The 17566-nt window shown below is 37.8% G+C and overlaps 1 protein-coding gene across 2 annotated transcripts in view; it reads left to right on the top strand.

The window, feature by feature from the left end:
* Positions 1–17566, top strand: part of TBC1D8B (TBC1 domain family member 8B) — a 75360-nt gene that overhangs the window by 33470 nt on the left and 24324 nt on the right. For both annotated transcript variants that reach the window (XM_005700205.3, XM_013976197.2), the window contains exons 8-10: positions 7516–7665; positions 8181–8331; positions 11742–11956. In XM_005700205.3, the coding sequence (XP_005700262.1) occupies positions 7516–7665; positions 8181–8331; positions 11742–11956 (516 nt within the window). The remainder of the gene's footprint in view (positions 1–7515; positions 7666–8180; positions 8332–11741; positions 11957–17566) is intronic.

Below are 17566 nucleotides of genomic sequence, written 5' to 3'. Positions count from 1 at the left end.
GGGTAAAATCCTCCCATTCAAAGTGCCAGAACAAAAATAAAAGTTAAGAAATTTAAGCTTATCTTCCTAATTTTTTATTATGCTCTTCAAACCAAATATTAAATTGATTTTTAAACAAACATCTTTGAAGGTAAATATGAAATACGAGATGCAGGTTCAATCCCTGGGTTGAGAAGATCCCCTGGAGAAGGGAATGGCAACCCACTCCTGTATTCTTGGCTGGAGAATCCCATGGACAGAGGAGCCTGGCAGGCTACAGTCCACAGGGTTACTAAGAGTTGGACACAACTGAAGCAGCTGAGCAGCAGCAGTATGTTAATGTGACTTTTGTGAATACTTAAAAGGTAATGATGGAGAGAAGCAGCACACTTGCTGTCTGTTTTATATGTTGATATTTGGCATTTTATAAAGGTTATTTTTATTTTCCTTCTTGGCTACTTTTACTATAGTTTAGATATACAACTAATAGATAAGCTGGAGTCTCAGTCATATGTCCTAAATTAAGAGAATGCACTTTACTTTGAGATCCAGACTACAACCACGACTTTTTGAGTTGGTTTTGGAAAAACATAATCTCTAATTAGAACATCAAAATTTAGCATTAATAGTAAAGTATACTTGTCAAGTAGAGAGGGAGATGGCAACCACTCCAGTATTCTTGCTTGGCAAATGCCATGGACAGAGGAGCCTGGCCAGCTGTAGTCCATGGGATCGTAGAGTCAGATCCATACTTGTCAAAACAAGCTTTTTTAAAAAAGAAAGTGTTGTAACACAGGACATATACTCACTAATATTTTTTTTTTCCCTTTCTAAGATTCTTCTGTCCTACCCTTATATTCAGACGTTGTTTTCAATACTCCTTTTAAACTTTCACTGAATCCTCTTTAACTTTCAACCCTTCTGTGTTGTGTGTTCAGTCGCTTAGTCGTGTCCAACACTTGGACCCCATGGGCTGCAGCACGCCAGGCTTCCCTGTCCTTCACCATCTCCTGGGGCTTGCTCAAACGGATGTCCACTGAGTGCCATCCAACCTTCTCATCTGTTGGCCCCTTCTCCTCCTGCCTTCAATCTTTCCCAGCATCAGGGTCTCTTCTCATGAGTTGGCTCTTTGCATCAGGTGGCCAAAGTATTGGAGCTTCAGCTTCAGCATCAATCCTTCCAATGAATATTCAGGGCTGATTTCCGTTAGGATTGACTGGTTTGATCTCTTGCAGTCTGAGGGACTCTCGAGTCTTATCCAGCACCACAATTTGAAAGCATTCGCTGGCCCTCAGCCTTCTTTATGGTCCAACTCTCATATCCATACATGACTACTGGAAAAACCATAGCTTTGACCATATGAACTTTTGTCAGCAAAGTATTGTCTCTCCTTTTTTAATATGCTGTCTAGGTTTGTCATAGCTTTTCTTCCAAAGAGCAAGTGTCTTTTAATTTCATGCTGCAGTCACCATCCACTGTGATTCTGGGGCCCAAGAAAATAAAGTCTTTCACTCTTTCTATTGTTTCCCCATCTATTTGCCATGAAGTGATGGGACCAGCTACCATGATCCTAGTTTTATGAATGAGGGGTTGTCTTTTCCAAAATTTTATATAACGTATGTATTCTTTTCAGAGTGACTCCTTGGCAGTATGCATTTAAGGTTCCTCCATATCTTTTTGTGGTTTGATATCTCATTTTTTAAATTAAAAAAAAATTCAACAGATACTTGTTAAACTTCAGCTATTTATGTAAGGAACTGCTAGGTTCTTTCCCCGCTCCCCTCCAGATTTATTGTGATAATTGACAAATTGTGTAAGAGATATATGATGTGATGATTCGATACACAGATATATTAAAATGGGCCTTAATATATCTGTGTATTGAATGATCACATCATACATCTCAAACTTATACAATTTATATGTCAATTAAATGATTACCACAGTAAAGTTCTTTCACTTACCACCCACTCATGTAATTACAATTTTGTAGTTATAGTGAAAACATTTAAATTCCACTCTCATAGCAACTTTCAGATATACATTATCAATAACTATAGTCATCATGCTGTACATTAGATTCCTAGAACATTAGATTCCTAGAGTTTATTTCTCATATAAACTAGAAGTATGTACACATTAACCAACATCTCTTCATTTCCCCCTTTCCTAGCCCCTGCAAACCCCCATTCTACTCTGCTTCTGTAAAGCTGGCTATTTTGGATTCCACATATAAGTGAGATCATACAGTATTTGTCTTTCTCTGTCCGATTTATTTCACTTAGTGTAGCGCCCTTAATGTCTGTCAATATTGTTGCACATTGCAAAACTTCCTTTTTATGGCTGAATAATAATTTTTTGTTTATCTGTATACCACATTTTCTTTGTTGATTAATCTGTCAACAGTTAGGTTTGTCTTAGCTTTTGTGAACAATGCTGCAGTGAACATAAGGGGTGCAGTTATCAACTGAAGATAGTGACATCATTTCCTTTGAATATATACTGAGAAAAGGCTCTAGAGGACAGACTCAGTAGTTGCTCTGCAGCATGCAGAATCTTCTCGGACCAGGGGTCAAACCCGTGTCCCCTTCCTATATTATATTGAGACAGGCAGATTCTTAACCACTGTACCATCAGGGAAGTCCCCAAGTGGTAGTTCTAGTTTTAATTTTTTTGAGGAACCTTCATACATGTTTTCCATAGTGCAGCACCAATTTGCATCATCACAAACGGTGCTTGTGCTCTCTTTTTTTCCATATTCTTGCCAAGACTTAACTCTTGTCTTTTGATAAAAGCCATTCTAACAAGTGTGTAGTTATATCTCATTTGTTTTTCTTGCTTAGTTTCTCTGGCCCGGATGTATGGTACTTTGTTAAATAGTAGTAGTGACAGTGGGCACCCTTTTCTTGTTCTTAATCTTAGAAAGCTTTTAACCTTTCACCATGGAGTATGATGTTTGCTTTGGGTTTGTCACACATAGCCTTTATTATATTGAGGTATGTTTCTCTGTATACACTTTATTGAAAGTTTTTATTGTGGGAGGATGTTGAATATGTGTCAAATAATTTTTCTGCATCTGTTGAAATGATCATATGGTTTTTGCCTTTTATTCTAATTCATTTTATTGATTTGTATATTTTGAACCATCCTTGCCTTCCAGAGATCATAGTTGATCATGGTGTATGATCCTTCTAATGTGCTGTTGAATTCAGTTTGCCAGTATTTTGTTGAGAATTTTTGCATCTGTATTCATCATGAATTTTTGGCCTGTAGTTTTCTTTTCTCGTAGTGTGCCCATCTGGCTTTGGTTTCAGGGGACTGCTGGCCTTGTAAAAGAAGTTTGGGAGTGTTGACTCCTATTTAATTTTTTGGAAGAGTTTGAGGATTAGCATTAATTCTTCTTTACATATTTGACAGATTTCACCCATGAAGCCAGGGATTTTTATTGTTATTGTTGGGAGATTTTGTATTGGATTCCGTTTCCTTACATATCATTGGTTAAGTTCAGATTTCCTGTTTTTTATGATTATATCTTGGTAGATTGTATGTCTCTTGGAATTTGTGTGTTTCATCAATGTCATCCCATTTATTGGCATATAATCAGTCATAGTAGTACGTTTTAATTTCTGTGTCATCAGACAAAGTCTCTTTCATTTCTAATTTTGCTTGAATTCTCTTTTTTCTTGGTAAATCTAGCTAAACGTTTATCACTTTTGTTTATCTTTTAAAAAAAACAGCTCTTAGTTGTGATGATTGTTCCTGTCTTTTTATTGCTGAAAAGTATTCCATTTTTGGATATATTTGGATATATATAATATATGTATAATATATGTATAATAGCAGTGTTTATCCATTCACCTATTGAAGGATACCTTAGTTGCTTCCAGGTTTTGGCAGTTATGAATAAAGCTGCTATAAACATTCATGTGCAGATTTTTGTGTGGATGTAAGTTTTCAGCTTATTTGGATATGTCCCTTGGAGCACAGTTGCTGAATCATAAGGTAACCCTATGTTTAGCTCTATAAGAAACTGTCACACCATCTCTTAAAGTACTGTACTGCTTTGTATTCCCAATCAGCAATGAGTTCTTGTTCCACATCTTCAGTAGCCCTTGGTGTTACCAGTATCCTGGATTTTAGCCATTTTAATAGGTATGAAATGGTATCTCGCTCTTTAACTTTGCAGTTACCTAAAGATATTAAGGGGCTTCCCTGGTGACTCAGAGGTTAAAGCATCTGCCTCCAATGCGGGAGACCTGTGTTTGATCCCTGGGTTGGGAAGATCCCCTGGAGAAGGAAATGGCAACCCACTCCAGTATTCTTGCCTGGAGAATCCCATGGACTGAGGAGCCTGGTGGATTGCAGTCATGGAGTCACAAAGAGTCAGACACGACTGAGTGGCTTTACTTACTTACTTACTAAAGATATTAAAAGATGCTTGCTCCTTGGAAGAAAAGTTATGACCAACCTAGATAGCATTTTGAAAAGCAGAGACATTACTTTGCCAACAAAGGTCCATCTAGTCAAGGCTATGGTTTTTCCAGTGGTCATGTATGGATGTGAGAGTTGGACTGTGAAGAAAGCTGAGCACTGAAGAATTGATGCTTTTGAACTGTGCTGTTGGAGAACACTCTTGACTTGACCCTTGGACTGCAAGGAGATCCAACCAGTCCATCCTAAAGGAGATCGGTCTTGGATGTTCATTGGAAAGACTGATACTGAAGCTGAAACTCCAGTATTTGGCCACCTGATGCAAAGAGCTGACTCATCGGAAAAGACTCTGATGCTGGGAGGGATTGGGGGCAGGAGGAAAAGGGGACAACAGAGGATGAGATGGTTGGATGGCATCACTGACTCAATGGACGTGAGTTTGAGTGAACTCCGGGAGTTGGTGATGGACAAGGAGGCCTGGCATGCTATGATTCATGGGGTCGCCAAGAGTCAGACACGGCTGAGCGACTGAACTGAACTGAAAGGTATATGATATTGAGCATCTTTTCATATGATTGTCATCTTTATATATATATATATATATATATATATGTATATATATATATATATATATATTGGTGAAGTCTCTGCTTAGGTCTTTTACCTACTTTTTAACTGAGTCCTTTATTTGTTTTTTAAACAGTTTCCTTTAGTTCTTTGAATATATGTATAATAGCTGGTTTCTATTCTTAGTTTAAAAAAATCTAAGAAGTGAGGCCCTTCAGGGACGTTTGTTGGTTGCCTTTTTTCGAAAAAAAATTCTTGTTTATATTTTTAAAAATAATTTAATTAATTATTTTTTTTGGCTATGCTAGGTCTTCGTTGCTGCAAGGGCTTTTCTCTAGTTGTGACGTGCAGGGGCTGCTCTCTAATTGCAGTGTGTGGGTTTCTCATTGTGGCACAGGCTCAATAGTTGTGGTGTACAGGCTTAGTTGCTTCACAGCATGTGGGATCTTCTTGGATCAGGAATCAAACCCGTGTCTCCTGCATTGTCTTCTGTTTCTCCTTTACCACTGAGCTACCAGGGAAGCCCCTTGTGTGTATTTTTAAGCCTGGCTTCTTCAGATCACCCCCTCAGTCATTATAAATGAGTGGTCAGCCAATGATGGGTCAGAGATGTCCTTAAATGCCTTGAACCATTAGGTTCTCCACCTTCTACCAAGGGGATCTTTGTGTAAAGGTATTCCTCATACTTTAGGCAGTTTATAGTCAGCCTTAGTTTTCATTTCTTATTTCCAAGATCAGCCTGAGTTGAGTAACTGGGGCCTTCTCCTGCCCCATCTTGTTCCTGGGCAGGTTCACAGTCTTGTATACTCATGCATACTTTCAGATTCCCAATAATATGTTGGAATCTTTCAAAGTTCCCTTATGGCCATCTGGTTTTCAAAGCCTTTCTTTAACATTTTAGCCAGGCTCTTGTTCGCTCCAAATTGATATCATAGCCTTAGGCAGCTGTGACATTATCAGCAGATTGCCCTGAGGAAAGTACTTTTTACAAAGAGCTGAGCTCTGAATATGCAGGTCAGGAACAACAGACTGGTTCCAAATAGGAAAAGGAATACATCAAGGCTATATATTGTCACCCTGCTTATTTAACTTATATGCAGAGTACATCATGAGAAACGCTGGGCTGGAAGAAGCACAAGCTGGAATCAAAATTGCCAGGAGAAATATCAATAACCTCAGATATGCAGAAGACACCACCCTTATGGCAGAAATTGAAGAGGAACTAAAAAGCCTCTTGATGAAAGTCAAAGAAGAGAGTGAAAAAGTTGGCCTAAAGCTCAACATTCAGAAAACTAAGATCATGGCATCTGGTCCCATCACTTCATGGGAAATAGATGGGGAAACAGTGGAAACAGTGTCAGACTTTATTTTTTTGGGCTCCAAAATCACTGCAGATGGTGACTGCAGCCAAGAAATTAAAAGACGCTTACTCCTTGGAAGGACAGTTATGACCAACCCAGATAGCATATTCAAAAGCAGAGACATTACTTTGCCAACTAAGGTCCGTCTAGTCAAGGCTATGGTTTTCCCAGTGGTCATGTATGGATGTGAGAGTTGGACTGTGAAGAAGGCTGAGCGCCGAAGAATTGATTCTTTTGAACTGTGGTGTTGGAGAAGACTCTTGAGAGCCCCTTGAACTGCAAGGAGATCCAACCAGTCCATTCTAAAGGAGATCAGCTCTGAGTGTTCTTTGGAAGGAATGATGCTAAAGCTGAAACTCCAGTACTTTGCCCACCTCATGCGAAGAGTTGACTCATTGGAAAAGACTCTGATGCTGGGAGGGATTGGGGGCAGGAGGAGAAGGGGACGACAGAGGATGAGATGGCTGGATGGCATCACCGACTTGATGGACGTGGGTTTGGGTGAACTCCGGGAGTTGGTGATGGACAGGGAGGCCTGGCGTGCTGCGATTCATGGGGTCGCAAAGAGTCGGACACGACTGAGCGACTGAACTGTACTGAACTGAGCTCTGAGTCAAATCCAATGGTAACAACACCCTGGGAATGGAGTTTTCTGGGTAGCTACTAATTCGGTGAAAATATTGACTGTGTTCTGGGGATGGGGCTTTTAATGAACCTCCAAGAGATCCATTGGCTGTGATAGTGCTGACTTTCATGACTACCATACCTTTGAACTTGGAAGGGAGGGAGGATGGGAATAACCTCCAGTTAAAACTTAACAGACTGGTGTTCTTACTGAGGTTCAATAATTTTTTTTAATTGATACTTTTCAGTTCATTCTGTACCTTTGGTTAATTTCCAGTGTTCTGAACTGTTTTTGCTCTTTAATATTTTGCTAGTATTTTATTGCCCATATAGAGGAATTGATTCACTAAGGTCCTAAGTTTGATGTTCTTGACATTGGTTTGTTGACATCTCTAATTTTGATAGAAAAACAATGTTCTTCTGAGACATTGCATTAATATTTATTATGTATATAAATCATGGTTCTTAAATGACAGATAGAACATTAGCACTTTTTCCTCTTGCAGAAACTTTTAGGCATACATTTGGAACAATTATATTCTTTCTTTTCCAGGTTCCTATTAGTTCTGATTCTATAGACCCATCTGATGATACCGACGTACAGTCTTTGACATGTCAGAGAGAATGCAGCAACACTGTGAACACTGAAGCTTTAATGACAGTATTTCACCCTCAGAATTTGGAGACTCTTGATTCCAAAATGGTAGGAAAACAAAATATTTAAATCTATGGATTGAAACAATTGATTAAAAATAAAAATATTAGACTAGAAGGTATTGCAACTGAAAATTCTTTTAGGGCTGGAAAAGATTTTCTAGCAGATACAAAATATGACTATTATCTAGAATTAAGATGGAAGTTGAATCTTGGGTATATTTGCATTGATTTCTGACAGTCAATCCTAATTGGAGTGATTGGTGAGAATGATGGTTCAAAGTTTTACCTACTAAGTGTCCTGATTTTCCCATTTTAACGTGAGTTTAGCTAAGAACTAAAATAGTAAATTAAAGCTGTTATGCTCACATGGGTTTAGAAGATTTTTGTGATGACAGTATTCCAGTGGTTAGCCCATCTGTGAATACCAATTTTGACTTTCTATGTTCTTATTTTTCATAGGTGTTGTTTCTTGGTGAAGAAAGTTGTCAAGTTATTTGAAACTTAATTTCAAATTAAGTTGATTTCTCACCATGTTTAATTGCTTTGATTTTTTTTTAATAGTTGAAAGAAAAGATGAAGGAACAGTCCTGGAACATTCTATTTTCAGAATGTGGACGTGGTGTTAGCATGTTTCGGACCAAAAAGACTCGAGATCTGGTTGTAAGAGGGATTCCAGAGACCTTAAGAGGAGAGCTCTGGATGCTTTTTTCAGGTATTACACTTACTTACTTTATTCATTTAATAGACATTAACTATGCCCCAATAAAAATAATTACAAAGGTGGCTAGAACAAAGTCTTACTCGTCATCCCATCATGAGTTCAGACTAGTCAAACAGAGTACAATAGTTATGTGTACTTACCTTTATATACACACATCCAGTGCCTGAGCAGATTAGTTTATGAGGCAATATATAGCTAACTGGAAGGGATGGAATGGGAACCTCTGGTGTCAGAGGAAATTTAAGGGGAAATGACATTTCATGAAAATGTTGCTCTTTTGGATAAGATTGGTGTCCTGATGTTAGAGGTTTTAGTGTGAAGCTTTTCCTTTTTTTTTTTAATTTATTTTTTGTTGAAGGATAATTGCTTTACAGAATTTTGCTGTTTTCTGTCAAACCTCAACATGAATCAGCCATAGGTATACATATATCCCCTTCCTTTTGAAACTCCCTCCCATCTCCCTCCCCATCTCACCCCCCTAGGTTGATACAGAGCCCCTGTTTGTGTTTCCTGTGCCATACAGCAAATTCCCATTGGCTATCTATTTTATATATGGTAATGTAAGTTTCCATGTTACTCTTTCCATACATTTCACCCTCTCCTCCCCTCTCCCTATGTCCATTAGACCATTCTCTATGTCTCTTTCTCCATTGTTGCCCTGTAAATAAATTCTTAAATACTGTTTTTCTAGATTCCATATATATATGTTACAATATGGTATTTATCTTTCTCTTTCTGACTCACTTCACTCTGTATAATAGGTTCTAAGTTCATCTACCTCATTAGAACTGACTCAAATGTGTTCCTTTTAATGGCTGAGTAATATTCCATTGTGAATATGTACCACAGCGTCTTTATCCGTTCATTTGTCGATGGACATCTTGGTTGCTTCCATGTTCTAGCTATTGTAAATAGTGCTGCAGTGAACAATGGGATACATGTGTCTCTTTCAATTTTGGTTTCCTCACAGTATAGGCCTAGAAGTGGGATTGCTGGGTCATACGGTGGTTTTACTCCTAGTTTTTAAAGGAATCTCCATACCGTCTTCCATAGTGGCTTTATCAATTTATATTCCCATCAACAGTGCAAGAGCATTCCCTTTTTCTCCACACCCTCTCCAGCATTTATTACTTGTAGACTTTTTGGTGATGGCCGTTCTGACCAGTGTGAGGTAATATCTCATTGTAGTTTTCATTTGCATTTCTCTAATAATGAGCGATGTTGAGCATCTTTTCATGTATTAGCCATCTGTATGTCTTCTTTGGAGAAATGTCTGTTTAGGTCTTTTTCTCACTTTTTTATTGTGTTGTTTGTTTTTCTGGCATTGAGTTGTATGAGTTGCTTGTATATTTTGGAAATTAATCCTTTATCAGTTGTTTCATTTGCTATTATTTTCTCCCATTCTGAGAGTTGTCTTTTCACCTTGCTTATAGATTCCTTTGCTATGCAAAAGCTTTTAAGTTTAAACAGGTCCCATTTGTTTACTTTTGTTTTTATTTTCATTACTCTAGGAGGTGTGTTATAGAGGATCTTGCTTTGATTTATGTCATCGAGTGTTCTGCCTATGTTTTCCTCTAAGAGTTTTATGGTTTCTGATCTTACATTTAGGTCTTGAATCCATTTTGAGTTTATCTTTGTGTATGGTGTTAAGAGGTATTCTAATTTCATTCTTTTACATGTAGCTGTCCAGTTTTCCCAGCACCATTTATTGAAGAGGCTGTCTTTGCCCCATCGTATATTCTTGCCTCCTTTGTCAAAAATAAGGTACCCATAGGTGCATGGGTTTATTTCTGGGTTTTCTATCTTGTTCCATTGGTCTGTGTTTCTGTTTTTGTGCCAGTACCATACTGTCTTGATGACTATAGCTTTGTAATATAATCTGAAGTCAGGAAGGTTGATTATTCCAACTCCATTCTTTCTCAAGACTGCTTTGGCTATTTGGGGTCTCCATATGAATTGTGTTTCCATATGAATTGTGAAATTTTTTGTTCTATTTCTGTGAAAAATGCCATTGATAATTTGATAGGAATCACATTGCATCTGTAGATTGCATTTGGTAGTATAGTCATTTTCACAATATTGATTCTTCCTACCTGGGAACATGGAATATCTGTCCGACTCTGTGACTCCATGAATTGCAGCACGCCAGGCCTCCCTGTCCGTCACCAACTCCCGGAGTTCACTCAGACTCACAGCCATCTCATCGGTGATACCATCCAGCCATCTCGTCCTCTGTCATCCCCTTCTCCTCCTGCCCCCAATCCCTCCCAGCATCAGAGTCTTTTCCAATGAGTCAACTCTTCACATGAGTGAGGTGGCCAAAGTACTGGAGTTTCAGCTTTAGCATCATTCCTTCTGGAGAAATCCCAGGGCTGATCTCCTTCAGAATGCACTGGTTGGATCTCCTTGCAGTCCAAGGAACTCTCAAGAGTGTTCTCCAATAGCACAGTTCAAAAGCATCAATTCTTCGGCGCTCAGCTTTCTTCACAGTCCAACTCTCACATCCATACATGACCACTGGAAAAACCATAGCCTTGACTAGACGGACCTTTGTTGGCAAAGTAATGTCTCTGCTTTTGAATATGCTATCTAGGTTGATCATAACTTTTCTTCCAAGGAGTAAGCATCTTTTAATTTCATGGCTGCAATCACCATCTGCAGTGATTTTGGAGCCCAAAAAAATAAAGTCTGACACTGTTTCCACTGTTTCCCCATCTATTTCCCATGAAGTGATGGGACCAGATGCCATGATCTTAGTTTTCTGAATGTTGAGCTTTAGGCCAACTTTTTCACTCTCTTCTTTGACTTTCATCAAGAGGCTTTTTAGTTCCTCTTCAATTTCTGCCATAAGAGTGGTGTCTTCTGCATATCTGAGGTTATTGATATTTCTCCTGGCAATCTTGATTCCAGCTTGTGTTTCTTCCAGTCCAGCATTTCTCATGATGTACTCTGCATATAAGTTAGGCAAATTTATTCCTAGCTATTTTGTTTTTGTTGCAGTGGTGAATTGGATTGATTCCTTAATCTCTCTTTCTGATTTTTTATTTAGTATATAGAAATGCAAGTGATTTCTGTGTATTGATTCCGTATCTTGAAACATTGCTAATTTCACTGATTAGCTCTAGTAATGTTCTGATACTATCTTTAGGGTTTTCTATGTATAGTATCATGTCATCTGCAAACAGTGAGAGCTTTACTTCTTCTTTTCTGATCTGGATTCCTTTAATTTCTTTTTCTTCTATGATTGCTGTATACTGTGAAGCTTTTCATTTTGTTTGTACTCAGATAACACTTGAGCATAGAGCTAAATTTAAAAGCAATCCAGTTCTTCATGTATATATGCAAATAGTAGCTTTTTTATATTCCTCTTCTTTTGTGTGTCAATGTAATCATCTATACAGGTGCTGTTAATGACATGGCTGCTAATCCTGGCTATTATGCTGAAGTGGTTGAGCAGTCCTTAGGGACCTACAACTTGGCTACTGAAGAAATTGAACGTGATTTGCGTCGCTCCCTGCCTGAGCATCCAGCTTTTCAGAGTGACACTGGTATATCTGCTCTGAGGCGGGTACTTACTGCTTATGCATTCAGAAATCCCAAAATTGGATACTGCCAGGTATGCTGTCATTATGAACTCAACTATTTACATGTTCCAAATGATAAAATCACATCAAATCCAACTCTACTAATAAGAACAGAGGTTGGGCTGCGATTGATAGTGGATATTATTAATCTAAGAATGGTAGTAGAAATATTTAGAATTGATATACCATTAATTCATTTTTCTTTTATATTTAACAAATATTTATTGAATTCCTGCTCTGTGAAAGATACTGTGCTGGGTACTCAGGACTACATAAAGCTGAATCAGATAAGAATCCTCCCCTTAGAAATATTTGGACTGGCAGGTATTAAAACAGATTAATTGGCAAATGAAAAACAAATGAGACAGTTTATAAGAGAATATTAAGTCTCACCAGGATTCATAAAAGGAATAAGTTGGAGGAACAGAAAAGACTTCATGGAAGAAGTGGCATTTGTAGGTCTTGAAATCTGTGAATTTTGGATATATGGAGAAGGAATGAAAGACCATTCTAGATGAAGGGATCAGTATAACCAGGCGCAGATAGAGGTAAATATGGAATATATGTAGGACCATATTCTGTTTTGGAGGAAGAAATGGCAAACCACTCCAGTATCCTTGCCTGGAAAATCCCATGGACTGAGGAGCCTGGTGGGCTGCAGTCCATGGGGTCACAAAGAGTTGGGCATGACAGTGACTAACAGACAGATGTTCTGTTTAGTAGAAGTGTAGAGTTAATGAAATGAAGTAACTGGGCAATTGGCCGGTGGAGGAGGGATCAATCAGGTAGATTGAGATAAGTCAGGAGTTTGATTTTACTTTGTAGACAGTGAGGGAATCATTGAAAAAAATCCTTTAGGAGGACACTAAAGGGTATGCTTGACTGCTAACAAATAATTTCAAACAGATAATAGCTCAAACACAGAAGTTTACTTAAAGGAATAAACAGTTCCTTTAACAGAGCAAGTTTTCAGGTCAGTAGGTAGCTCTACTCCATGTGATTATTCAGAGGTATAGGATGACAGCAGGCTCTGTCATCTTTAAAACATGCCTTCCACGGTGCTCTTTCATTGCCATTACTACTCACAGGAAGAAGGGAGAAAGCATAGAGAAACAATTAGGGGAAATTATTTTGACCAGGCCTGGAAGTTGTATACATCACTTCACCCACATATTATTGGAGGATCTTGGCCTCAGGCAACACATATTTATAAAGAAGTCTGCAAAAATCCAGCATGATTACACACACGTACATCCAGATACTATGGGAGAAAGGGAGACTGGATTATGGTGACTAGCTAGCACTCTTAGCCACACATTTATTTATAATGAAGGTTCATCCAATACTCATCACAATGAATGGAAATGGACCAAGTTACATCTCTGTGAAATTTGAGAATTCCAAAAGTGAAGAGAAAATCTTTAAACTTCCCAGAGAAGGGAGAAATACATCACCAGAAAGGAAACAAAATTAGAATGTCACCAGATTCCTCAGCAGTAACTCTTAAGGTAGTAAACAGTGAAACGATGCCTTTAAATCTTGAGGAAAAAAATCTTTAACTTGGTATTCTATATTTAATCAAATGGTCAATTAGATGTCAAATGCAAGCATTTAAAACATTTTTCTTCCATGTGTCCTTTCTTAAGAAGCTACTGGAATGTATGATTTTATAAAATAAGTTGTGTGCCTGCGTGTGTACTCAGTTGTCTGACTCTTTGCAACCCCATGGATTGTAGCCCAGCAGGCTCCTCTGTCCATGGAATTCTCCAGGCAAGAATACTGGAGTGAGTTGCCCCAGGGGATCTTCCTGACCCAGAGATTGAACACGTCTCCAGTGTCTCCGGCATTGGCAGGTGGATTCTTTACCACTGAGTCCACCTGAAGAAGCCCACAAAATAAGCTGAGGAGGATGAAAAAAGGAAGAGATGATTCTCAGAAAGAGGACATCAACCTAGGAAAGGAACTGAAGGAAACATGCCTTGAGAGCAGCTACTAAAGACTGAAGCAAGAGGCTAGATAGTTCTGTGAAGAAACCAAAAGAAAATTTGAATCAGTACATACTTGTATGTTCAGATATTTGAAAATTACAGGCCTTTTACAGAGTTAATTACAGTGTTTTACAGTTTCTGGTGGCTCAGTGGTCAAGAATCCACCTGCCAGTGTGTAAGACATAAGTTCAATCCTTGAATTGGGAGGACCCCCTGAAAAAGGAAATGGAATCCTACTCCTGTATTTTTGCCTGGGAAATCCCATAGATACAGGAGCATGGTGGGCTATAGAACATGGGGGTCCGAAAGAGTTGGACACAACTTATCAACTAAACAACAACAACAACAAACCATTATGACTGCATATAAATCCTATCTATCCATTGAAACTTATCAATAGAGAGGAAAGTTTGAAAAGTAATTTAAGTGAATGGATCATCTAAATGACAAGTATTTAGCCTGTTTTAGAAGGCAATGGCAAGCCACTCCAGTACTCTTGCCTAGAAAATCTCATGGACTGAGGAGCTTGGTAGGCTGCAGTCCATGGGGTCGCTACTAGTCAGACACAACTGAGCGACTTCACTTTCACTCATTCGAGAAGGAAATGGCAACCCACTCCAGTATTCTTGCCTGGAGGGTCCCAGGGTCGGGGGAGCCTGGTGGGCTGCCGTCTCTGGGGTCGCACAGAGTCGGACACGACTGAAGTGACTTAGCAGCAGCAGGGTCTCTGAAAGGTAAAAAAGAAGCATAATGCCTCTTTTCTCAAAGAGCTTACACTCACAAAGCCTGAGATATTATCTGTATGCAGTAGTTTAGAGGCAGCTTCAAAGTAGGCATTACTCAATTTTTTACTTCTAAAAAATGAAAGCAAAGTTAGAAACTTGGAGGGCCAGAGGAAAGTTACTGAGTTAGGTAACACTATGAGCATTATCATTCAGGTGAAAATAAGTCGGCCATGGAGTTCAGACTGACTAGGTTCATGCTGGACTCAAGAAGTAAGTAAGTTTGTGTGAAGCAAGATCGTGGTGAATCTTTTAAGTTTGGGGAAAGTTTGAATTTAATATGGTAAGCAGGTTTTATCGCTTGTTATCAAAAACCCAGGTGAACAATACTGACTCATTATGGCTGGCTGACTGGCTTTATCTCTTTATCATCTTAAATTTTGTTTGTTATTGTTGAGTTGTAATGATTCTTTATATATTTTAGATACTAATCCTTTATCAAATATAGTAGTTGCAATTTTTTCTTCTCTTCCATGAATTGTCTTTTCATTTTCTTAATGGTACCCTTTGAAGCACAAAAGTTTTAATATTTATTTTTATGTTTTCCTTTTGTTGTGTGTGCTTTTGATGTCATATCTAAGAAGCCATTGCCTAAGCCAAGGTTAAAAAGATTTATTCCTATGTTTTCTTCTAAGGGTTTTATAGTTTTAATGCTTAAATTTCGGTTTCTGGGCGCTTTTGTGTTAATTTTCATGTGTAGTATATGAAAAAGGTTCAGCTTCATTCTTTTACTTGTGAATAGCCAGTTGTCCCAGTGTCATTTGTTGAAAAAAACCAATCTTTTACTCACTGAATTGCCTTGACACCCTGCTGAAAATCAATTGACTATAAATGTTAGGGCTTACTTCTTGACTCAAAATTCTGTTCTATTATGTTTCTGTTCTTATGCCAATATCACACTGTCTTTTTTACTGCAGCTTTGTAGTAAGTTTTGAAATTGGGAAATTTGAGTCCTTTAACTATTTTTCCAAAAGTTATTTTGGCTTTTTTAGATCTCTTGCATTTCCATACGAATTTTAGTATCTGTTTGATAATTTCTGAAGAAAGCAAAAAAAAAAGCCTGGTCTTCTAATCCATGAACACAGGATTTTTTTCTTTTCCCATTTAATTCTTTTTTAGATTTTATTCAAGGTTGTTTTGTAGTTTCCTATGTGGAAAGCTCTAGATTCTTACTTCCTTTGTTAATTTTATTTCTAACTTTTTTATCTTTTTGACATTACAATAAATGGAATTTTTTTCTTGATTTTATTTTTGGATTGCTCATTTGCTACTATATAGAAATACAGTTGATTTTTGTATATATTGATTTTGTATCCTGTAATCTGTTTTTTTTTTTCTTTTGTGGATTCCTTACTTAGGATTTTCTGTATACAAGATCATGGAATCTGAATAGTGAATATTTTTACTTTTTCCATTCCAACCTGGATGTCTTTTTCCCCTCTTTTTTTGCCTGGTTGACTTGGCTATAACCTTCAGGTACAATGTTGAAGAAAAGTGATGAGAATGCATATTCCTTTCTTGTTATTTATCTTAAAAGGAAGCAATCAATCTTGCATCATTAAGTAGATGTTAGATGTGGGCGTTTTATAGATTCTGTTTATCATGTTGTAGAAGTTCCCTTAAATTCCTAGTTCATTAAGTCTCTTTATCATGAAAGGGTAATGGATTTTAAGTAATTTTCTATGTCTGTTGAGGTAATCATGTGACTTTTCCCCTTTATTTTAGTAATATCATTGTTGACCTGAAACAAATAGACCACCAGATATTTCTTCAGCAAAGATGGATTTATTTAGAATGAGCAGAGAATTGGCAGTTTGGTGTCTACAACCATGGTGAGCCATAGGCAAGTCCCCTCATGGCAAGGGGAGGAGAAAACTTTTATAGAGAAGAAAAGGAAGTTGGAAGGGCTATAGTAAACTAAGAGTCCATAGCTTTGCATTGGCCTTGCCAGGAAAGAAAACTCTTATTCCTGTTAGTCTCTGCTGTAGTTGCAGGGCATGAGAGCACCCCCTTCTGGTCTCCAAACTCTTTAAGTGAAGTTTCCATTTGTTAATTTTTTACATCATGTATTACTTTTGTTGTCATATTTCACCACACTTGTATTGCCAGGATAAATCTTACTGCGTCATTATGTGTAATCCTTTTTTATAAGCTATTGTGTTCGATTTTCTAGTATTTTGTTGGAGATTTTTGCATTTATATTCATAAAATGTATTGATAATAATTTTCTTGTGATGTCTTTGTCTGGTTTTAGTGTCAGGGTGTGTCAGGGTGTCAAAAGAATTGTGCTTCCCAGGTGGCGGCTAGTGGTAAAGAACCAACCTGCCAATGCAGGGGACATAAGAGATGGCAGGTTTGATCCCAGGGTCAGGAAGATCCCCTGGAGAAATGATTGGCAACCCACTCCAAAATTCTTGCCTGGAGAATGGCCGTGGACAGAGGAACCTGACAGGCTGTAGTCCATCGGGTTGCAAAGAGTCAAACATGACTGAAGTGACTTAGCACACATGTACGCACGTCAAAGAATGAGCTTGGTAATGTTTCTTGCCCTCCCATTTGGTGTTAATTCTTCTTTAAATTGTGATAGAATTGGCCAATGAAACTATCTGTTCCTAGAGGTTTTTTTTGTAGAAAGTTTTTTTTAATTATTATTAGTTCAATATCTTTACTTATAATAAGTGTTATCAGATTTTTCTGTTTCTTCTTAAGTTGGTCTTGGTTTTTCTAGGACATTGTCCATTTTATCTAGGTTGTCTAATTTGTTAGCATAGAGTTATTCCTTGTATTCCCTTAATAATCCTTTTTATTTCTGTTAACATTGGTAGTAATGTTCTCTATTTCTTGATTTTAATTTGAGTCAGTCTCTCTCTTT

This window comes from Capra hircus (genome assembly GCF_001704415.2).
Source record: "Capra hircus breed San Clemente chromosome X unlocalized genomic scaffold, ASM170441v1, whole genome shotgun sequence".
NCBI classification, from domain to species: Eukaryota; Metazoa; Chordata; class Mammalia; order Artiodactyla; family Bovidae; genus Capra; species Capra hircus.
This window is presented reverse-complemented; position numbering and strand designations above follow the sequence as displayed.